This window comes from Dioscorea cayenensis, chromosome 15 (assembly GCF_009730915.1).
Source record: "Dioscorea cayenensis subsp. rotundata cultivar TDr96_F1 chromosome 15, TDr96_F1_v2_PseudoChromosome.rev07_lg8_w22 25.fasta, whole genome shotgun sequence".
Taxonomy (NCBI): Eukaryota; Viridiplantae; Streptophyta; class Magnoliopsida; order Dioscoreales; family Dioscoreaceae; genus Dioscorea; species Dioscorea cayenensis.
The window spans coordinates 17,688,452-17,713,026 of NC_052485.1; the positions used below are offsets into that span (position 1 = coordinate 17,688,452).

General features: G+C 34.8%; 1 protein-coding gene across 1 annotated transcript; it reads right to left on the bottom strand.

Annotated features, from left to right (window-relative positions):
• Positions 1-8,140: 8,140 nt before the first annotated feature.
• LOC120277473 (endoplasmic reticulum-Golgi intermediate compartment protein 3) lies at positions 8,141-21,880 on the bottom strand. The gene is made up of 9 exons (XM_039284332.1): positions 21,785-21,880; positions 21,633-21,675; positions 18,788-18,897; positions 17,218-17,342; positions 17,057-17,140; positions 11,448-11,594; positions 10,013-10,121; positions 9,806-9,925; positions 8,141-8,519 (listed from the first exon to the last, which is right to left on the bottom strand). The coding sequence occupies exons 1-9, from the start codon at positions 21,858-21,860 to the stop codon at positions 8,446-8,448; spliced, it is 888 nt and encodes a 295-aa protein (XP_039140266.1). The 5' UTR covers positions 21,861-21,880; the 3' UTR covers positions 8,141-8,445.
• Positions 21,881-24,575: the final 2,695 nt, after the last annotated feature.

Consider the following 24,575-nt stretch of genomic DNA (forward strand, 5'->3'; position numbering starts at 1 on the left):
GACATCACCATCGACATGAATACCGAGGGGGTTTTATTTATGAATTACGTGTTTTTACTTTCAATTTTGTTATTGATTGTATCTTACTCCATGGAGAGCTAAACCCCTAGTGGGTACTTGGACTTGTAAACCCTAGGATGTTATTGTTTCATTGACCTTTTATTATGCTTTAATTGATGTCTTCAATTGAGTTCCAATCTTTAATGCTTGTTGAATGATTTCTCCCTTAGAGTGTCACTAGGGTTGAGAGTCTACATTGGTAGCCCTTGTGAATGAGTGACACACCATGAGGGTTAAACAAAGCAAGATTAGAGAGAGTAAAGAGGATGAGTCGAGAGGTAGCAGAGCGTCTCCTTTCCCCTTCGTTGTGATTAATCCTGTCAACGTGTTCCAAGAGTTCTTAGCGGTCACAATAGAGTGAAGCGCTAAGAGAGGAACTCCGCTGAGGCTTAGTTGCGCGAGCAGCAGAGTGAAGCGTTGAAGTAATCCTTAGTACTGGGCTTAATTGTGACTAGGGGTCTTTCGCGTGGACCAAAGAGTTAGACCTATATTAGGGAATAGGGTTTATCACTTGGAATCCCTAGAGCTTCTTGCAATTGTACACAGTGTGAGGTGTTGAGACTGATTGATTTCTCCACCAGGGCGTAGTGTAGAGTTAGTCACGGTTAACCTTAGGTTTGGGTCCGTGTATTTTAGGATTTCCATGACTCATTAAGCATCAGTTAGGAGACATAATAGTTGTTCTTGCACTTGAAGCAATAATCCTAGGGGGAGCAATGTCCGAGTGCCCCACTTTCTATCGATTGCCTTTCTTATCATTTTATTGTGCCTCTCTTTCTTATTTTATTTAGTTCTTTTCATATTGATTTTGTTCACATCACTATTGATTTATCTTCACTTTAGTTAAATAGCAATCTTTGTATTTCTGATCACTATTTCCTGTGAATTCGACTACCCACTCACCGGGGTATTATTACTTTGACAAACCCGTGCACTTGCGGGTCACATGCAAGGGGTGTGTCAGCTATCAACAAGAATAACTTGGTTTCTTTAACAAGATCAACTTGTGTCAGCAAACCCTAAACTTCTAGCAGTAGGATCACCAACAAATAAGTACTCTTCTTTCCTAAAAAACAACTATATTCAATTAAACTTGTCATATTATACATATACAATATTAGTCTCCTTATTATGAAGAAACTAATGTTGAAATTATAACATGAAAAACCAATGCAGGGGTTTTTGTATTCCAATTTTCTATAACTAAATAAAGATAGAAAGCTATAAAACAATCCCTTATTAAACATAAACAAACAAAAAAAAAATGCATACCTACCATGAGAGTAATATCAGGAGCAAGAATTCTTTATAGAAGCAATAAGTTATCTATCCGTCTTTTGCCAAGAGATGGATTCCTCAAGTTGAAGGATTCAGCTTATTTTTTATAGTGATTAATCTATCAAAGACCATTTCCATGTCCTCATCATCGTAACCTTCCATGCTCCATAGAGCATCTTATAGTTGTTCTTTCCTTGTTTTCTCCCATGTCCAATCAATTGATGACACCAAATCACCAAACTTAACCCCGAAATTCTCTATAGCAATATTTTCACATGTGGTCTTTGATGTGTGGCCAATCCTAGCGGCAGTCTTGTTTGTAGATAACCTCTGTACTTCATGTCTTTGTCTATTTGCTTCTAAAGCTTCACAACCCCTTAACTTATTAGCTAGAGGCACATTATCATCTTTAAGGTTTGGAACCCTAAAATAGTCATGGACTGAACACACATGATTACCAGTGGCATGATCATCCCTATCAATCAATTGTAACTCCTCAAATTAAGATATAAGCTTGTTTAGGTACTTTTTGCTTTCGCTTGTGCTTGTGAAAAGATGTCGTATGGAAAAATTATTCATTATGTTATATCAAACTCATTGAACATATAAATAAATAAACAAATTTAAGTCGTATACCTCCGCATATGCACGATATGTCTCATCCTCAAACACTAACATTTTTTCTAAGCCATTCCACCCAATACTGGAAAGATTCATTAGCTTTATTAAGTCTTAATATTCCTGCTTTAAAGTACACGTATGATTCTCAACATTATCTATGTACATGCAAGCAATGGGGAATTTTTTATTCACAATGTCTGTGACTTCTACAAATGCTTGATGTTTGAATGATTTATTGACAACGCCCCTTGCGTATGTCCAGCAAGTGCACAGGTTTGTCAAAGTAATAAAATCCCAGATGAGTGGGCTATCGTATCCACAAGGAGTAGGGAATAAAAACACATAAATTGTTTCTTAACTAAGTGAAAGATGCATAGTGATATGTGTGACAAGATGTGAAATCACAAAAGCAAAAGAACAAGAAAGAAAGCACAAGTAAAGGAGAAGGTAAAGCAATCGATATAAATGGGGTATCCTGATATTGTTCCGCCTAGGACAATCATTTCAAGTGCAAGAACCCTCTATTATACTTTCTAACTGATGCAATAATGAGTCGTGAAGATCATTAAATACATGGTCCCAAATCTAAGGTCAACCATGCCTAACTCTATACATGTCCCGGAGGAGAAATTGAATAACCTCTCAACCTCGCACTTGTATAGAATTGCAATGAGTTCTAAGGATTCCAAGTGATAAATCCTCTTCCTAGATGTAAACCTAACCCTTTGGTCTAGGTGGAAGATCCCTAGTCACAATTAAGCCCTATGTGCTAAAATCACTTCAACGCTTCACTCCGTTGCACCCACAACTAAGCCCCAGCGGAAGGTCATCCTTTAGTCCATTCACTATACTATGACCGCATAGAACTTGAGGAAATAGAGGTAGAATAAATCACACTGGAGGGAAAAAGGGATGCTCTGCTACCTCTTGACTCAACCACTCAACCCTCTCCAATCTATCTTTGTCTAACTCTTGTGGTGTGTCACTCACTCACAAGGGTTACCAACAAGAACACACAACCCTACTGTCACTCTAAGGGAGTATTCATACAATCAAACATTAAGATTGGAACTCAAATAAAACATCAATTAATTGAAAGCATAATAAAGAGGTTCAATAAAACGAATACATCCTAGGGTTCACTAATACCCAAGTACCCACTAGGGGGTTTAGCTCTCCATGGAGCTAATTATAATCAATGAAATCAAATGTAAAAGCAAAAAATCCATGGAAAACCCCCTCGATAGTTGTGGCGATGGTCTTGTGGAGAGTCCTCTACTTGTCCAAGGGTCCTTTTGTCCAGCCTAGGATACACCTCGCTGGATCGGTGCCGACGAAAACTCTCCCACTAACCTTCTTCCAAATGGAGCGGGATGTCGAAGCCGTAGAACCTCTCCAAGTCCCTACCTAATACCTCTCAAAACCCTAGCCGCCGCTCTCTCTCAAGTTGGGGAAAAGATGGAGAAAAAAATCCTAAAATCGGGGCTGAAATCGGCCTGAAATAGGGCTAGAATTGGGAATCCACACGCCCATGTGGGCGCCCCTGTGGATTTTTCGCACGGGCGTGTGGAATTTCCACACACCCGTGTGGATTCTCTGTTTTCACCCTTCTTCAGCCGGCTGTGAACAGTACCTGCTATAGTATTTTGCTACATTACCCTACTACAATGCCGGCCCAAAACACTCCCGAATCCATGCTTTCATCGAGGTAACGAAAACGGGCACACGTTTACGTCGTAGATCACTTTGCTTCTTCAATAACGGACATGTTGGTGGAGATCTTGCTATACATGCACAAGCCGGAATGCTTGAATGTGATTGCCCTTGTGCCCCTCCAAATCGTTGTGCTAACTTGAATACGAGGAGGTTGGCACATATTCCCGCATTTCGAACACAACTTATGTCTTCGCGTTTGAACCTTCTCAAGATTTCCTCCAAATGGTGCATTTACGATCCACATTGGCTTCTTTCTCTAATACTTGGCCTCACAACCCTATTTGCATGAAAGTAACATAAATACACACATATTAGCATTAAAACCCGATAAAAGTAATGCTCATCATAAGGAAAGAACACTTCGCATTCTTATCGCACAAGCACTTATCATTTATCAACCTTGAGACCGCTCCTTACCATATATGCAAGCAACAGTATCAAGATATTGTCCATATCTTTTGTCCATCTTTTGTTTGGTGTTCCTTCTCACTTATCACTTGGTGCCTTATCGGCATTCTTATACAAAGTTGACATTCTGGATAATATCAAGATCAAGATACAAATGGTACAAGTTATGTGAGGGGTATGAAAATCAAGATTATTTTTCTGGTATACATTACTATGTATTATAGTTAAAATCATTCTACTTATTTTTAACCTTGTTATTGCACATTAATTTAATCAAACTAAGCATCCCCATACTAAACTTAAACCTAGACCAAACATGGCATGAGTACCCCTGGTAATATATATATTAATTCAATCAAACTCATGCTATAAATAAGTTTTCTTATGTCTCTACTAATATAAGAAGTTAAAAAATAAACCACATACTAAAGCAAGCAATTTGTTTCTCAAGACAAATTGCAACACCCCAAAAAGAAATTAATCAAATTCATTTCCAGGTTTATTCACAAACAATATAAGCATAGTAATATGATGTTTTCAAATTTTTATAGACAAGGGAAATTTCTAAATATATCTTGACTCTCTCATGATATAAGTATCAAATAAATCAACTCAAATCTAAAAACATATTCTATTTTTTAAAGTGACAATCAACTCAATATACATATTACCATTAGTCAAGCATCAAGCATAAATGCTAGTGAGCACACAAGGCATGCAAAAGCCAACACAATGTAATTTTACTGAATTAATGCTATTACAAACATCCTCTTGTTGAAACCCAAAATATAAAACTACATTCATAACAACCCAAAAACACCAATGTCAAAACCTAAAATCAAATGCACAAACAGGGAATTATTCTAAATTGTACCCCCAACTAAAATAGTCAAGCCACATATCATCCATAATTTTCTCACAAAGTTGCTTACATCGATGCATCTCATCGTTTACCTAATGTGATAGGCCTCTCATGTGTAGAAACTTCCTCCTCATTGGGAACATAATCTTTCTTTGGCACTGATGAAGAAAGAGGCTTCACAAGCATATAAAACGGCAAAGCCTTCAAACATCAAAATCAAAGGAAATCAAGTTTGCGATTCATAGGCATAGGAAAATGACAACTTGAGGTCCACATTATATATTCTTGAAGTAAATAAGTAGAAACAATCAAATTAGTAACCCAATCATGCTGGAGGTTAGCATCTGATGATGTGTAAGTCAAGACTCAAAAGCAAAGAAGAGTCAAGACTTGAAAAACTTAAATGAATCAAAAAACGAATTCCGGAGTCCCAAGACATCAAGCAGTTAGAGGCTTAAAGGAGTTTCATAGGTCAAAGCTTCTAAGGACTTCACTAGTAGGGTGCGTGATGAGCACATTTTATATAGACATTAAGTGTACCCTATTGCATAAATTGCTTGCCTTTACGCATATATTTACTATGAATCGATGCTACTTTGGGTATGCATGTTTTATTGGGCAGGAAAACAGGTCGTAGACAAAAAAGAATGAATTTGGATAAATTTCAACGTAAAAAGGTGTTGGAATGCACTTTTCAGGGCAAGCATGGTCGGGAAGCACGCCCATTCTTCTAACTGTGCAATTTCCAAGACTTAAAAAGAATTTCAGCCCAACTAAGGAAGAATACCTGTGCTTGGAAGCACTGCCGTGCTCATGCCTGTCCACTTTACCGGAACCTGCACAAATTGAAAAGCACAGTTTCATTGGCCCTAGCACTATCGTGCTCTTGAATCACGGGTGTGCTTACTCCCATGCACTTTACTTGAATTTTCAAAGAGAGAAGAGCACGGCTTCCTTACTCCTAGCACCAGCGTGCTCTTGAAGCACCGTGAGTAAGCACGGGCGCTCTTACGTCGGTGCCTTTTACAAGTTGGGCTACAGTCGCATCGAAAACAAGTTCCAAGACATCTAGAGAAGAGTAAGGGCAAAGCATGGCTGTGTTTGTATCAGGAATTATGTTTTTAAGCCCAAAGTTAGTTTTTTGAGGGGATCGTCTTCCTTTTTCTTGGAGACAAGTGCTATGGCATACTTTCGCACCATTTAGAGCCGGATCTGGACGGAGAGATCGTCATGGGAACGAAGGAACACCAACAATATCATCATTGGTCGCTCTCAGGTGAAGATTGTGAAGTAAGAAGAGAGTTTTATGGATTGTATTTTATTCTTCTATTGCTTTACTTTTGTAAGTTGTAGAACCATACGGGGTTATCCGACCTTTTGTGACCCGGGTTATGAACCTCAACACTTATGTATAGACTTTGATGCTTGATTATTGAGTTCTCTTGAGATTTCCCTTTTGTTTGTCTTTTTGTGCAAGACTCTTGTGTTAATTGCCTTGATATGTATGTTGCAAAAATTGGCTTGGGAATTGCCGCTAGTTGCGTGAGTAAATATAATTGTAGTCGAGAAGCAAGAAGCATGTTGGCCATAGTTACCCCCTCTCCCTCTCATTCTTTTTCTTATCTTTTTATTTTATTTTAGAATTAAACTTCAACCTAAATCTTTGATCCGGCTAGATATTAAGGATTCAACGAGTGTCGAAAGCTACACCAGTCCCTGTGAATTTGATTACCCATCTTTTTGGGTACACTTTACTATTTGTACGGCCCGTGCACTTGTGAATATTCAAGGGGCATATCAGCGAGGAGCTAGAAAACTTCTTTAGGGTGGCTAAATAAAACAAACAAGTTCCAATATTAAATTTTCACAAATACTAATTTTATTTATTGAAGTTGTGCTCTACGCACTTTCATGCTTTGAAATCACTTTAGACAGAATCAGAACTAAATCTAATAGCAAGCTTTTTCTAACCAAGCAATATCAATCTCTCTAAAGCTAGTTCTTTGGATCGTTTTTGGATGAACTTCAAAACTTAAAGTTTTGACATCAGGAATAGATGATGAAGTTTCAAGATTCAAAATGGAATGAGTTTCAACATTAGGGGTGGATGGTGATTCACCTTCACTTGCTTTCTTTCAAAATATGTATCAATAGTTGATCTCTTAAACCTATCAATAATTTATAAATAAAAAAATGAAAAATTATAATAATACATATAAGAAATCATAGGCTTTCAATTACAAATATAAATTAAAGAATAAATTTAATACTTTCCTGATATAATAATTTCTTGTATTTGAATAAATAAAAAAAATTCAGCAAGCAAAAGGTTACCTTGGTTTTTCAGTAAGAAGGTTTTGTTTAAAATATTGTTTTTATTTAATTGATTACTTATTATTTAAAATATTTATTTAAAAAAAAGCCTTCTTACTCGCAAAGTCAAATAAGCTCAAATCATGCTAAAATCAAAGAAAAAAAATTTAAAAAATAATAAATAAAAAAAAGCCTCCAATAAATTTCTTGTTTCATGTGATTTATCTAGAGACAACAAATAAAATAATGGGCTTATCTCATTCCATTTTATTAATTATTTCCCATTCAAACTTATTCTTAATCAAAGATCTCACCACAAAATCTAAAAAATTAATAAATTAATTAGCGGCTTATCTAATTTTTTAGAGGCTTATCTCTAATCGAAACATGAACGCATATTCATATCAAACATTAAATTAAATTAAATTCATAATCGATTTATTTTTTTACAAATCTACCCTAATGAAAGCTAGACAAGAATGAAGATCCCCACATAAATATTTTATCTATTACACTATGCAAATTTTTACCAAGGCCCCTAATAAAATAGAATTTATTATTTACACTTGTACTAACGAATTGTTGGTGTATGTTACTTTAAAAAACAAGATGTTTTGATTATATTGCTTAGTCATATTGAACTTTTCTTTTTACTTTAATAATAGTTTAATGGGAGTCAAATCAGAGGCACAAGCCACAGGCCAAATACATAAACTTTTCTTTTTACTATTTCAGCATAGTTAGCTAAACATTAGGCCAGTCGCTGCTTCAATCCTTCAAAATACTGTAACCTTCTTGATGCAAGAGAGTCGAGTAACAGGCTATCAGGCAGCAGCAGGAATAACTAAGTTTCAAACCTTTCACTAACTTAACCCAAACCTCAAAACCAAAAAATCACAAAGATTACTACTGTGTTCTACTCTTTCAACAAAGAGAACGTCAGTCACTGATAATATCAATAAAGGTACATAAATTAGAGACAAATAAAAAATAAAAATAAAAAACATAGGCTCTAGATTTACATCAATTCTTCTTAAATTAGAGATAATTCCAAGCAGCACAGACAATTAAGTTGGCCTTGCATGTCCAGCTATGCTCTTCAAATTCATAGTTGAGAAGAAGGTTGTGGATCCAAGTTTTAGAGTTGACCACTTGATGTCTGTTATCAATACATTTGTTTCTTCTGTTTACCTCAATGAGCTCCGAGACTTTGGCTTTGTAAATGATTCGATGAGTCTGAACATCCACCGATCAAGCATCCCTGTTAGCATGATTCTTCTGTAAGTTAATTGAAACCCAACAAATTCTTCTCTAGGGCAAACGCAAAAATTACTAGAAAATACTGCAAGTTGAAATTGGTCGTGCTAATCCAAATATTATCTCATTGTTCATTGTGTTCTCCAATGTGAAAAACAGGTAAAAGGAAACAAATATATATATATATATATTTACATATGAGATAGAGCTAGTAGAGAGATCATGCTAGTATCAGATGAAAAATAAAAGGGATTAGCAGACAAAGAGACTCAATAAACTTAACAATGGACTTATTTCAACTAGGCTATCAATGGGTAAGGCATGCAGTTATAAGCACCCAGTGCATGCCTACTCCATCATGCATAATTTCAGTAGGTTCAATTAATAAAAAGAATTGCCAGCTAAGCAATGTTGGCATCAAGCATATGAGATTTTCAGCCAGGTCCCTAGAAGTCATTTGTCTCCGATGGCTCAACAGCTAAGAACTTGCATATACCTTGTTTGAGCCACTGCTGCACATAAACAATAGTCATCTAAAACGAACAACTCGACATTAGCAACTCATGTTATACAATCACAATCTACAGCTTCTACACCACTGAAACACTAACAGTTATAAATGTTATTCATGATCTGCCTCATTATTATAAAAAAAACATGGAATATAAGGCCCTGGCCAATATGTGATCGAGGGAAACTTAAAAGCAAAACTTTACCCCCACATATAAAAGGTGATTCCCTTGCCCAAACACACACCAAATCATGATAATCATACTGGTGTGCCAAAGCCCCAACATAAACAAATGCTTTATAACTACTGGGAGGTAGGATAGAACATGACATGACAATTTTTGGCCCTCATTTGAGATTCTGACAGAACTCTCAGGTCAGATATGACAGCAATATTTTAAATTGTTTCCTAGAGAAGCCCTCTAATTATATGATGGTATTTCTGTTTAAATAGCTCTACTAAATGTTCTGTTAAATTATGGTAATTGATAATTCTGCACTCAACATTTACTTCTGTCATGCAATTGTGTTTTGATGCTATTAGGCTTGTAGGCGTGGTTTAGCAGCATAAGAAGACGTTATAGGAAATTTGGGATCAAGCAATGTCTACTAGCATATTTCAGAGTCGACTATCATGTTGACTGACATAGATACACCAACACAGTGAAAAATGAAGAATAATGAAATATGAGGATAGCAAATGACAACAAAAGCAAGAATAAGAATGTAAAGCAAGAGCAAGAAAAGATGGAGCCAAATTAAGGTTTTAGAGATATGGACCTGTAAGGGCAAATGTACCACCAAGTACTGCACATAGACGAGTTATGAAATGTAGAAAACTCCGACGCTCTTCTTTTATGGTCACAGTGATAGGTGAAAGATCGTACAAGAAATAGACAGCTGCTCACAGAAAAGGAAATGACTAGTTAAAATTTAGGAAAATAGCAAAGCCTGAAATAGACATTCAACGCAAATTCAGATGCTAACCTGGCCATGACCTATCACCATCACGTATGGGAACAAAATACTCTGTCACGGAAAACTGATTCGTTGGCAATACATCTTTCGAGAGATATCTGTAATCCGTTGGAACAATCTGCATCATAGTTCACAGTGCTGTATAAGAATGCAATCATAAATTGGCTGTATTTTGATGTGCCTAGCAACTACAAGGTCAAATGAAATATCTGATAGAACATAAATAATATAAAAGCAAGCATAGGATATATATGCAATCATTAAATTCTGCATTCTTAACCCGTGCTTTACATTATGGTCTAATAATGCAATCATAAAATTTCTATATTCTACCACAGCTGACAAGTACAAGACCAAATGGAATATACAATAGAACCTACAAAATATAATAAAAACAAGAATGGGACATGAATGCTTCACTGCGTTCACACCTCATCTAAATAAAATATCACTTGTAAATGGAACAATCAAATGTATAAAGATGGGCAGATACACATAGGGCTATAAATTTTCAGGGAAAAAAAATAATGGAGATTACTAAATAAAGGCGAAAGTGGAGCACATGCACCACTAATGTATGCACTCTAATTCTAACATATAAAGAGGCTGTTTTCATCTGGTGATAAGCAGCTTGGAACTTTTCAGGGAAAAAAACATACTGGAAAACAGAGCACAAGGACCACCAATCCAAAATCCCAATAGGGTCAACTTTATGCAATCCTATCATCTCATACAAAAATGATTTCATCTTGTTATGTGCAGCTTATGAACAGCAAACCTAATTAATGCCCCAATGCATCCTTTTCCTGCACTAAATCAATGTGCTCCTATAAAAAATCATAACACAGCCCAAGCTATCAATGAGAACCTTATGCCTTAAACAAAATAAAGCATCATCCATCAGCCTTGAGGGATCATCTAGAGTCAAGTCCCAAATCAGAAGCACGTGTTAGCCACTTCATACTTACAGTGTAGGAGAAAAGGGCATACCAAACTCGAAGGTCAAACCCAAGACTACTAAATATGGCCTTCAAAACGCTGCATCTTTAAACAATTTTATATAATAAGAAACAGAACAATACCTCTTCATGCAGTCAAATCCAAGAATGTACATTGTTTCTCTTACAAAAGTAATAACATCAGAAGAGAAGAGATTAGTAAACCAAGCAAAATTCAAAATATAGTTATTCCACATTATCTCTTCAGATCTAGTTCAATATTCAAAGCTCATGTTCAAAGTAAATATGTATTCAGATTATAAATTATATATAAAAAAATTAAAATCAAAAAAAAAAAATTGTTGCTTATAAGGAATAATTTCATTTAAAATAAAACAATAAACCATGTTCAACCAATTTTATCATTTTCATGCTCAAATAAACAGTGATATAAAATATTAAACCACTTGTAACATAGCAGAACAAGATCCTGTTGTGGCTTTTACCTTGATGTAATATTTGAAGGTTCCACTTGTCTCATGTAGTATTCGAGTGGTTCCATCAAGTGGATTATGTATCCCAGGGTATTTCGGGCCAAATGACAGATCATGAATCATATGACTTACATTCACATGTGCTGCTCCACCAAAAATCTACAGCAAAGACCACACATACATAATCAAGGTCCCCCTCCAAAAACAAAAGAATTAAAAAAGAAAAATAAGCACTTGCCATTACAAATTATAAAAAACTAAAGAAAGGTTCATTTTGAGAAAAAAAGGAAATGATGATCGAGTTCCAACAGACAAAAATTGATGGAAGGAAAGCTGCCTTAATATTTATAAAGCACAAAAGAAGCATATTTATCAAATATGGGTATAATCATTCAAATGAAAGTATTGAAGGAACCAGATAGTTACAATGAGAAACCATCTCTGTTTCAATGTGAAATTTGTGCATTTGCAAAGCAACATAGAGCTTCTTAATCTCCATAATTTTATCAATCTTCAGAGTCCTTTTTCTTTGATCCATAATGACATTTAAGGCCCCACTAAGGTTACCACATGTTTTAGGAAACCATAACATGTGCCCTTCATAAATGATCACTCACAAGTTACACAGGTTTATTTGTTGAGGAAGAAGGCTAAGATGGAATCTACCTTTAAGAAGTACTATATAATGATTCAAACACAGTTTCAAGTAAACATTTAGGTATAATTTCCTAAACAGTCTCTCTGTTTTTCCAAACTTACCTTTTTAGTCCTTTTACTTTGAACTGTAACCTTTCGGTCCCTCTACAATTTTAATTTAGCTATCTCAGTACCCCTGAACCCTAAACCATCAAAATAGGGGACTAACATGGCTCTTTTAAACATAGCAGAGGGACTCAAAAATTACAATTTAAAGTGAGGGACTAAAAAGGTAAGTTTGAAAAAATAAAGAGGCTATTTAGAGAATTATTCCAAACATTTAAATACTACGAAGTGACAATAGCAGGGAATATTTCCCAAAAGTCCCAGGAAAATATTTCGAGAAAAAGGAGATTATGCAACAAAATTCTCGTAATGATACACCACAACAAAACGGAGTGGAAAAAGGAAAAATAAACAATTTTTAAGTCACGTGCACAACTGTTTTAAAATAATGCACCAACGTACTTGTGGGGTGTAATGTTAAATGCCATGTATCTAATGAATAGAATGCCCTCAAAAGTCTTAAAAGTTTATTACACCGGTCAATATTCTCCAACAAGAATTCCCAAAGTCAAGATTATCCTCTAACATTCCTTTAAAAGTATTTGGTTGCATGGTGTTTATTAGAAGCCCTGAATAAAATTTTGGTAGTCTTGATCCTAGGGCTAAGAAATGCGAATTTGTGGGATATGCTCCAAGACAAAAAGGATATAAATGTTTTGATACAAAAACAAAAAAAAAAATATATTTATCACAATGGATGCAATATTTTTTAACTTCAACCCTTCTCTAGGACTCATCTTCAGGGAGAGAATTTAGGAAGGCAAATTCCAATTTGGTGGTTTAAAATTCAAATTTGGATGAAGGGTCGGCAAACTAGCTTTTTGGGATTACATGGACTTAGCTAAAGAAAAAACCATGATTCTACTGATCTAGACTTTCTCCAATCACAACCTAACTTTTCTCCACCAGTTTTCCCACCATCACAATTGATTTTTTGGCTGCAAATTAGGGAAATACAAATTCAACATCATGTGATTCCTACTCTCTAGGGGAGAATTCTAAAAAGCTACATAGCAACACTTGGAATTTAGAAGAGAATTACAAGGAGAATGACCTGGTAAATTTCTTTGAAATAGGTCAAACCGACCTAAACCTAAATTTTCAAACCATATATATGAATCTTATGAATCAATTGAATGCAAGAGTATTGTTCTAAAAGACAAATATTTTGGCCAGGTTTATATGTGGAAGGTCCCATATCAAAGATAGAGAACACCATGTCTCTACAAAACCAAGAATCCAATCCAAAACCAGGTACTTAAATGGTGAGATTGCAATTGACTCTGATCTTCCAATACGATGCATGCTGAATAAGAACAGAAGAATAGGAAAGAATATAGAAAGGAAGGGAGATCAAATAAAGAATAGAATCACGAGAAACAAAATAAAGAAGGTGAGAAAGGACTCCGAAAGAAGATAATTTCCTTTATTTCTCTGCATAACGCAAACTATTGCTTACATCACATATTTATAGACTCAAGATCTAAAAACAATAATATAAAAACCTAAAAATATATATATAAGATAACGAAAACTAAAAATAAGTAGAATGGTTATAACCATCTCCTAAATACCAAACGTGTAATATCAATACCCTCCCTATCTAATTTCCTTATCCATAAGGAAAGTTTAGAAAACAATCAAAGATCTCATCAACCCTTATCATCTATTGGGTCTTTCTTCCTTCCTAGCTTCCTCCTCTGAATCGCCAACATTAGTGTCCATCTATAACTGCAACATAAAAATTTGTCTCTTCTGTCTCTTCTTGCATTTCTGCCCAGGAATGAATTTCTCATCACACCAAAAACAGACCCCTTTGCCCCTCTTCTCATTAAGTGTTTTATTTGTCATTGATTTAAGGTATTTTGGGGATGGAATATATAGTTTGGATGTTTCAAAGGGTGTAGGGGTAGAGCATGTGGGAAGAAGTCTAGCATATAGTGGAGCTGATTTAGATGCAGTTAGGTTGTTGATGCTAAGATTATCTGAAGTACATTTGCTAGAAGAAGCATTAGGAGTCATTCTTTTAGGAAATAATGGTGTAGAAATTTGACTGGTGGGGGCATCAATGTACTCTTCAAGAGTACCAGTTTGTCGGAGACTCCACATATCAGACAGAGGATCATCATGAATTGGAGCACCAAAGCGTGGTCCCATCTTTTGCTTATACGGTTCCCAATCGCCATACGCAACTAACCCACGGTTCAAACATAACCTTGATACCATTGTAGAGCTCACCCTTGCAATTGAGAGGGTGCAATCTTAATCTCCATATGCAATGGAATTTCTTCAACTTAGGAAAAACACTCGGCCTACAACACCCAACCACGAAAGTCAGAACCCCAGTTTATGAGAAGACCCATAATTAACTATAGTTGTCATGCGCTCTATGTGACTACTTTGCCCTTGTTGCTCCACAGGTTTGCTAGCAGATATCGCCTCACAATACTGAATACTAAGCCCACTAATCAAGCTTTTAAGTTCTACCATAGAATGGTTTAATCTATCCTCCTATCGACACTCAGCTTCCTCTATCAGATTCATGAATTTGTGGCGCAACTCTTAAGAACATGTGCCTTCTACCATGGTCAGAGGATTGAATCTCCGATACCAGTTGATGCATGTTAAATAAGAAAAGAAGAATAGGAAAGAATATAGAAAGGAAAAAAGATCAAATAAAGAATAGAATCACGAGAAATAGAAAAAAGAAGACAAAAAAATGACTCAAAAAGAAGAAAATAATTTCTTTCATTTCTCTGCATAACCCAAACTATTGCTCACATCACATATTTATAAACCCAAAATCTAAAAGACGAAAATACAAAATCCTAACGAATTATATAAAAGAGGTAATGATAACTGAAAATAACTAGAATGGCTATAACTATCTCACAAATACCAAATGTGTCCTATCACAATAACTCTTAGAAAGGGAAAGAGATCTTGCAATAAATATCCTTCACCTAATTTTGTTTCATGTGACAAACTTTTCTTCTTTTTCAACTTTCACTGAAATAACTAAAAGTTATTTTAGCGATTAAAGTCATGGTAGTATTTAGGAGGCTTTGGCTAATCTAGAATGGAGAGAAGCCATCATGAGGAAATGAGTGCCTTGGTGAAAACTCAAACTAGGACTATGGAAAAGCTACCATTGGGAAAACCAACCATGGGATGTAAATGGGTGTTTACCACCAACCACCATGTAGATGGCTAAATGGAGAGATACAATGCACATTTGGTAGCCAAGGGATTCACCCAGACATTTGGTATTGTTTATACCATAACATTTGCACCGATTACTAAGCTTAATGCCGTGCAAATTCTATTGTCTATGGCATTAAATTTCGATTGGCAACTCCAACAACTAGATGTTAAGAATGCCTATTTAAATGGCAGCATAAAAGAAAAGTATGCATGCACCCATCTCCAGGATTTGAAAAATAGTTTAGGACAAAAGTATGCAAAATAAAGAAGGGCCTCTATGGACTAGAACACTCTCCTAAAGTGTGGTTTAAGAGGTTTACTCGGTTTGCAAAAGATTAAGGCTATCAACAAGCTCCATTCAACCATACCATGTTCATAAGGTTCTCAACTTCTGAAAATATTATTGTTCTCATTGTTTATATGGATGATATAATCCTTATAGGAGATGATTCAAAGGAAATAACAACACTTAAAAGAAGGATTATCCAAAGAGTTTGGGATCAAGAATCTTGGGAAACTTCCTTGGCATGGATGTTACTAGCTCAAGGCAAGGAATTGTTATTTGTTTTTCCAAGAAAATATGTGCTGAATTTGCCAGAAGAAACAAGAATGACTGATTGCGGACCAGTAAACACACCAATTGGTCCACATCAAAAATTGGGAAAGATAGAGCAAGGACTTCTAGTTAATGCCTCTAGATGCTGACGGTTGGCAGGAAAATTGATTTACCTCTTTGACACAAGACCTGACATAGCCTTTGCAGTGAGTTTGCCAGTTTGGTAAATCAATTTATGCATTCACCTAATGAAGAACATCTTATGCTACATACAGAATCTGCAGATACCTGAAAAGCTATCCTGGTGAAGGTTTCCACTTCAAGAAGGGAAAAACCCAAAGGGTAGAAGTCTTCACAGATGTTGATCATGCAGGCTCCATCACAGATAGAAAATCTACCTCAGTATACTGTGCTTTTGTGTGGGAAAACTTGATGACTTGGAGTAAAAAGCAAAATGTTGTGTGGTAAGAAACACGAAGGCAAAATTTAAAGCCATGGCAAATAGAGTTTGCGAGGTCCCATGGATACAGTGGGTTCCCAAGGACTTAAGGAAGAAAATCGGCATGCCTATGAAGCTGTTTTGTGATAACAAAACAGCTATTAGCATTGCACAGAAACCTACACATTATGACAGGACCAAACACATTGAAGTGAATTGTCACTTTATCCAAAAAATGGAGACAAGTTATTTGTAAACCTATTGTGCCAACTTCTCAACAAACAATAGATGTACTTACAAAAGGGGTTATTTAGACCTATGTTTGGTTTTTTAGTTAGCAAGTTGGGCATGTTTGACATTTATCCCCCAACTTAAGGCTAGTGTAGGAATTCGTCAAGTACATAGATTTAATTTTCAAATGAAAGAATCAGTTTTAAACTGATTCAAAGATAATAAGAGTAAGTTGTTTGTTAGTTGCTAGTTTTTTAGGTCCTTACTTTTAAGAAAGTTTGCTTCTCTTTAAATTCTTCTTGTAAATTTGTATAAGAGACTTCATCAATGAACAAAGCGTGAGTCTTATTCATCTAAACTACATCTAGAAATAAAACAAGTGCATTAAACCAAAGTTATGCACAAAGAGTAGAAAGTTCCAGAACCAACCTGCTGAGCAACAAATATGTTTAAACCATGCACCGATATATGGAAATTCCCTGCAACCCTCTGAACATCTAATACCCCATACACCTATAAGCAAAGAGGAACTTAAGTGTTATGGAAGTTCTAATTTGTATAGAACGGAAAAATCAATGTAAACACAGTACTCGGCAGCCTTCACCCTTCTCCATCGCACTCTTTACATTCTTGATCATTTCTTCAGCATCTGAATTCAAACCATGTTCAGGTTTCTTTTCAGGCGTTTCCTCATGATGATCCTTATCTTCTACACCTGTAAAAGAGCATAAAATCAACATATTTCGAAACAATTCCTTGATGCTGAAACATCATAACATGATCCATATGCAATGAGGGAAATTTTGATCAGCATAGGAAGAGCAACAGGTACGTAGCATATATTAAATCAGAAGAAGATGAAAAATAAAAAATCATAAATTTAATGTAATATTCTTCATCTTCTTTCAGAGTACAGAGCTATATTTGTGGGCACAGACAAAAGAAAATCATGTATTATCACAAACCTTGTCAAACATTAAAAATCAACAAGTAGACTTAGTTAAAGGAGGGAAATTCATCAATTAAGGTAGCTGGGTTTCTAGATAGAATGCTATGAAGCACAGAGCAAGAGGAAATGGGAAAAGCATGTCTTCGCCTGGTAGTTTGATTAGATTAAAAAAAAGAATTCTTGATGAACAGGAAGGTTCCACATCTCAATGGATTTATTGCGAGAAAAAATACACAGCTTCTTGTGATGCAGCATTAAGAGCATAACTACAATTGACAATTATAAAACAAACTTGAGGAATACCAACCAAAGGTTTTGTAGTCTGATTAAACAAACTTTTCCTAAGCCAACCCACAGATAGTTTTAAGAATAGGTATAGCTCAAAATAATAAAACTATTTATGAACAAACTAAAAAGGTATAACATATGAATATTAAAATGACAGATGTCACATGCAATATGAAAATATTTATGGGATACACTTGCCATAAAAACAGCACATAATTTAATCTTCATACAACTAGAAGACATCAAATTTAATAAATAAAGGAAAGCAATCCCAAACAGAAAACATTCTGGTTATCATAACTCTAACTCATCTCTGAGAAATGAAAGATCTCTAGCACAACCACATAAATTTGTAAATGTCTTTAGACGTGGATGACAGTACTTAACAATAAATACGTTTCAATATATTCTTCGGGATGAAATGTGTGGACATTTAACAGATAGAATAACTCAAATGAGCAGCTATCATTAAAAAACTATGTATTCCTGTACTTTTATATGCCCAAACAGATGAGTTTAAACCTTTAAAAAAATAGTCCAAGGGATGGAAATGTGGAATATCCAACTGCAAAAATGGTTGAAAAATAGAAGCAAGACAAACCATTTTGACTAATTAGCATTAAAATCATTAAAGTAGATATTCTAATGACAGTCATTCATCAGGACATTTTGTTCCCATCACAGCTACAACCCAACAGATGATAACAAGAAGTGTAGGAAAGTATGGAGTCATGCAATAAAACATTTGAAGGGAACCAGCGTTCATTTTGACATACCTTTACCAATTCTTAAGACTCAAACAAAATAAGTACATATTATGCTTGTTCAATACTATTTATCAACAATAAACAAAATGATAACCAATCAACTGCACCATATTTTCTGAACTAGGAGAAAGAAATCAAGTAATAGAAGAAAAATACCATGTTTGTGAGTAGAATGCTCCTTCTCAACAAGATCAGACAAGTACTCAGTTCCTATTATTTGGCCTTCCTTGTTCAAACGAAGCTTCAGGACATATTTGTGGGCAAAAGAACATTTAAATCAATACTTGATAATAAAAATAATTTTTGAGAAAGAAAAACTATAACAAGTGGAAGTTATAAATTTTTAACAGATAAAAACAGTCGAAACAATACTGAGAGCATATAATTATAAAAATACTACTTAATGTGTGCAATATACACTACATTATCAATTATCTGCAATGATGGTAAGACAAAAAATGTAGTACGTCTAAACACTATCATCAATTATTAGGTGCTCATGCTCTTCTTCCAAATTTCATGCAGTGTCTCTCCTACTATTTTGTAGTAAGCAAGAAACCACTTAGTAATTAACAATTAAAAATGGAAATAATGCATGGTCAAACCTATCTTTTCTCTTCTTCATTTTGCCATACAAATCAAGATGAATTAAGATAATGTAGATGTCAGAGGAAGAGGAGGCCAGAGATCACATTGGTCTATTCGAGGAGAAAGATCCAATTTAAGTGTCACCTCACAATTCAGTCTGCACCGAATTGAACATGTGTCTAGTCTTATTTGAGGCTTGGCTAAAGAGTGGTCTGAAGTCTTACATAAAGTCAAAATTAAGGCTTTCGAGAACAATTACGATTTTTATCTTGGTCTAAATTTGTATCTTTATCCTTTTGTACTTATGCATGTTTTCAGGAATAATTGGGTTTATAAAACATCATTGGTGTAAAAAGAGACCTCGATTTTAAGAATAAAACTGCAGTTATTACTGTTGTTACATGTGGCTATCAATTGGATGTAGAAACCTTCCTGCATCCTTTTTAACTCATTTCCCCACCCTGGCAGTTTGCTCTTGATGCTGAATGATACCAATCACTAAGCCGCGGTCTATGAATCAGATCCAATCACTCTCCCACAGCTAGATGAGTGCAACCTTTATCTAATCCTTGGTAGAGTGCATTAGTTATCTAGTCAAGAGGCGCTAGTTGTTGATTTAAATGATGTTCAAGTTTCTAATCTTACCTTCAGCCCTAAAACATAAAATCTGAATCAAACCTAGGTATGTGAGAGCTACCAAGCTTGATTCTTGCTATCTTATAGCTGAATTGTGTGTGTGATTATATTAAAGATCGTCACACAAACCTACCCTAAACATCTTAGCTTGTCATTTAACTCAGTAGAGTTTGCATTTACCAAAATATCAAAACTAATCATAATTTGCATAGTTTTGATTAGATGTGATTATCCGACATCCCAAGATCTCCAAATAAACCAGTTCATTAATTGAGATTATAAAGGAACAAGCTAGTAGCTGTAACACTAATTTTAAACTAAGCTAATGGATCAAGCCAAGGTAAAACATCTGTATGAATGCAATTCCTCCTATATAAATAAAAGAGATCAAAACAATGTCCAAAGTTTCTGATTATCTTCACCATTTGGCAGATAAGCCGTCCATAATAAACTGCATTGAGTGTCAACAACTAATTCAAGAAAATACCCCCATGTAACAACAGAAATGTGACTAGAAAGTCTTAAGGACAGCAAAATCTTGTGCTTATCAACTAAACTCGCCAAGAAAATCAAAGCAGGCTGTCCATTGAGAACAAAGCCATACAAATTCAAATTTCAACGGAGGTTCATTTGGCAACTATGTAAATATTATCCGCTATATTGTATTTTCATTTAGTTTAAAGAGCATGCCCTGAACACCATCTATCACCAGCATAAGAATACAATGATTTTTCTTATACTGGCATTAACCAAACAATGCAAGGGTGGATGACAAGTACAGGTTTAGTGTATCAGTATTATATTGTATCGTATTGGCTTTCAGTGGTTTTTAATCACATGTGCCTGTAATGCTGCACAGTTATCAGTATTATGTTACAGTTAAGGTAGTCAGAAGAACGATTAAAAAAATATATATACAATTGAGTTCAACTATGACCAATTCACTAACATACATGAAGTTTATTCTGTGGATTATTTGACCTAATTTGAAATATGCAATGAATTTTTACCACAACGGGCAAAAAAAGGTCTTTTATTACTATAATTTTTCAGGTTTTCCATAATAACTTGCAAGATATATATGGACCTGCCCATATAAATTAAGCTACTAATACTGTTATGGACAAAATTCACACCAAAACAAATTTAAATTTGCTTAGTAAGGAAAAACTGCATAAATACACACGATAACTGAGCAAAAAACAATTTTCTGCACATCAATCAATTCTAATCTCAACTCCTAAAAAATCATTTTAGAACATAAATCTAGCAAAAAAACAGTTATGTTTATATAAGTCACCGCACACAATATTAAATAACCAATCCAAAGAAAAAAAAATCTCAAATGAATAAAAGCAAAACAACACATTTTCCATGTGGAAAAGAAAGTGGCAACGCAACAATCTAACATAAAAGGTTTCCATCAGGCAGAGATCCCAAAAACAACATCGACAATCAAATCAATGACCTCCATAAAGACGGACAAACTGATGCTTCTATGTCACGCATGGGCAACTTCTACACCCTTGAATCAAGCACAACTAGGTCTGCATCATCTGGAAAATGCTTCAGAGTAAAGTTATCAATAATTTAATGACGATAATGAATCAAAAGGCCAGTTCACAAAAGCACAAAAGTGAGAAAAATGTTTTCTAATTTTCAGAGAGAAAAAATGAGACAAATATTATTGCTCATTGCTACAAATTTAGGGTATTATGAAAAGGTATGAATCAAATGCCCACTAATTATACTTCCCTTGCTATCTCGTGTCCAAATCACCTCATGTTTCCCAGACATATCAATAGCATCAACACTCAATACTGTTAAAAATAAAAATCATGGGTGAAAAGATGAGATTAACTCAAAAAGTAAAAATACCGCTGCACATTACTAAAAATTAACTCAGTTAGGTCAAAATGAAATACTAGCCTTCACAAGGCAATGAAGGGAATGTCATATTAATATGAATAGGTAGAGTTTCTCCTCTCTTCAGATCAACAGACATCTGCCATGAAAAATAACTCATGTTTAGAAAGCCTAGTAAATGAAATTGGCCGATTGATATAACCATTAGATAAAACTTGTAAAACTGGTAAAGAGATCAGAGACACACACACACACACACTAGGAAATGAAAAATATAAAAAGGAGCGGTCCAAGGATAGTGTGTATTATAAAAACCCAAAACACCATCTCAAGGGTTAAATCCACGCCAAATCTTAAAAGAAGAATTGGATCCACATAGAGATATGAAATTTGTCATGACCAAAAAATAGATCAAACCAAAAACTTATATATAGAGCATTCGAATTTGAAATAACTACCAGATTAAATCTGCTAACAATTTAGAGTCCTTCCCGCCCCAATAAACAATATAAGAGACCATCCAGCAAGTGCTATTACTTTGCGTAACACTTTTTCTTTTCTTAGCCTGTGCCTCTCAATATTAGATGTACTAGAATCAAGACGCAGTCATATGATGCAGGAATTCCACCACATTGTTTTCACTTTATTCAAGTTACAAGTCAATGAAACCTCTCAAAATCAGAAGGACTACAGGAATGGCCAAAATAAATGATTCAATAGCAACGTAGCAAATCAAAATCAGCACATAGAATAACTGCTACAAAAAGCTCCAAAAATTGATGAACCAATGTTATCATGTATATAATCTAATATAATTGACTGAACCAAAGAGGAAAAGGATTCATCAGTATTTTCACAACCAGATGTCTGCTATGGGAGCATGAATAAGCAGTTTTTCTGTTTGAGCTCAATCACAAATTAAATTTTTAAAACATAAGATGATGAAGACTAGAAACAATAAGGCACAAGGACTAACTAACCTAGATAGGTGTAGATATGGGTGATATGATACTAGTAAATAGAAACTACAAAATTTAAAAACTAGCAAAAATAGGCGCACACCAATCCTCAATACAGACAGATTGTTAACTTTAAATGAGTCATTCAAACCATAATCAAACAACGCTCTAGATTAATATAAACAAAATAAAGCGAGTCAAAACTCAATCAATGACAGAAAATCTTCAACAGTTCATCAAAAGAGAGAGAGACAGAGATAGAAATCATTTACAAGTTAAAAAGATCGCGACATTTTAATTTGTTAATCTGCATGAAATATAAATTCTTACAACACCTTCACATGTAATTACAACCACAAAAAGCCTCATGATAACTGAAAAGATTGTGTGCTTTTGAAGAAGAATGGAGCATCAGATTTAATCAACTGCTCTTGCTGCCTTTTCGAAGTCATCTTTATTTGAAGGAAAGGAGCACGGGTAAGGAAATCTTTCAATTCTAATAGTACAGTATTTAGCATTTCTTCCAAGTTGCAGAGTGCATTGCCTTACTCTTATAAGTTACCAATTTTGCAGTCACCAATATATGCAACATGTCATCAAGAACCAGTCTCATCCTCAGTTAGTATCATGCATGCTGTGCATCATCTTCAATGAAAATTTTCTTAATTCTTGGCTTAAAATCACAATCCTATTCTACTAGATGTTTCAAAGATAACTAAACATAGCCCAAGAGTGAGTGAATGAAAATTGATGTTTCCATGCATATGTAAAGGTTGATAACTCATTATAATATATATATATATATTTTATCTTTTCTTGGCTCTCTTTAATAAAGTCATCCTTTGTCCCCATTAGTACTTCATTCAGAATGGTAATGTTTTGTTCATATAGTCATCTAAGTTTCATAAGAAATAAATCAAAAATGATAGTAACAAATATCAAGTGCATCTAAAACTCAAATTGTCAAGGATTAAGTTGGCAACAAAGCCGCTATATAGTACGAAGACTCTAATTAGATTCCAAGTATGCTAAACACCACATGCCCAATGATTTTCTCTGACTGAGATGAAGATTTGTTGCATAATAAATTTCAACTGTAAGTATACTAAACACCACATACCCAATGAGTTTTATCTGACTGAGATGAAGATTTGTTGCATAATAGAAATTTCAACTGTAAGAAACCCAAATGTGTGATGTTAGAAACATATTAATAGCTATAAAGGGTGGAGTCTCCTATATATGTAGTTAGTTGGATTTGATTAAGAAGCCGTAATTTAGACAGTTGCAGGAGTCTTTCCTTTTCCCTAGGGGTTTGACCTATACAGTACAGGAGGGCTATATAAGCCTTTGATAAAAGGAGATGGACAAATACAGAGGTTTTATTTCAAAACCATTCTTCACTTAGTAGTATTCTCTATTGTCCTCCTTCAACTTCCACTATCTTTTTATCAACTGTACAAAGGCACCCGAAATGGTAGAGACGCAAGCAAGAGGCGATAAGATTTATAAAAATAAACAGAGAAAAGAACCAGAAGAAGAAATGCCAAAGTGAAAAATGAAACACACATGGCGATATAGGGACATAAAACTTAATATACATATATATGTATAGAGAGAAGAGAGAGATTATCCTCAATTCCCTAATCCAACCACACTAAAACTAGATTTAGCTAGTAATACACCATGGCTCTGAAAATAAAGCAAAAGAAAAGGATGCATCACCTTGGAAAGTCAAAGAGCTTTGCAACCTGAAATTTAATATTACTACTATATGCTTGAAGTTGAAAGCAAAAGATACTTTTATACTCCTCGTTTGATTATGGCATTCAATGAAATTAATTTAAACTGGGTCAACATATAGCATAATTTTTGCTTTTAGGCAATACATGTGA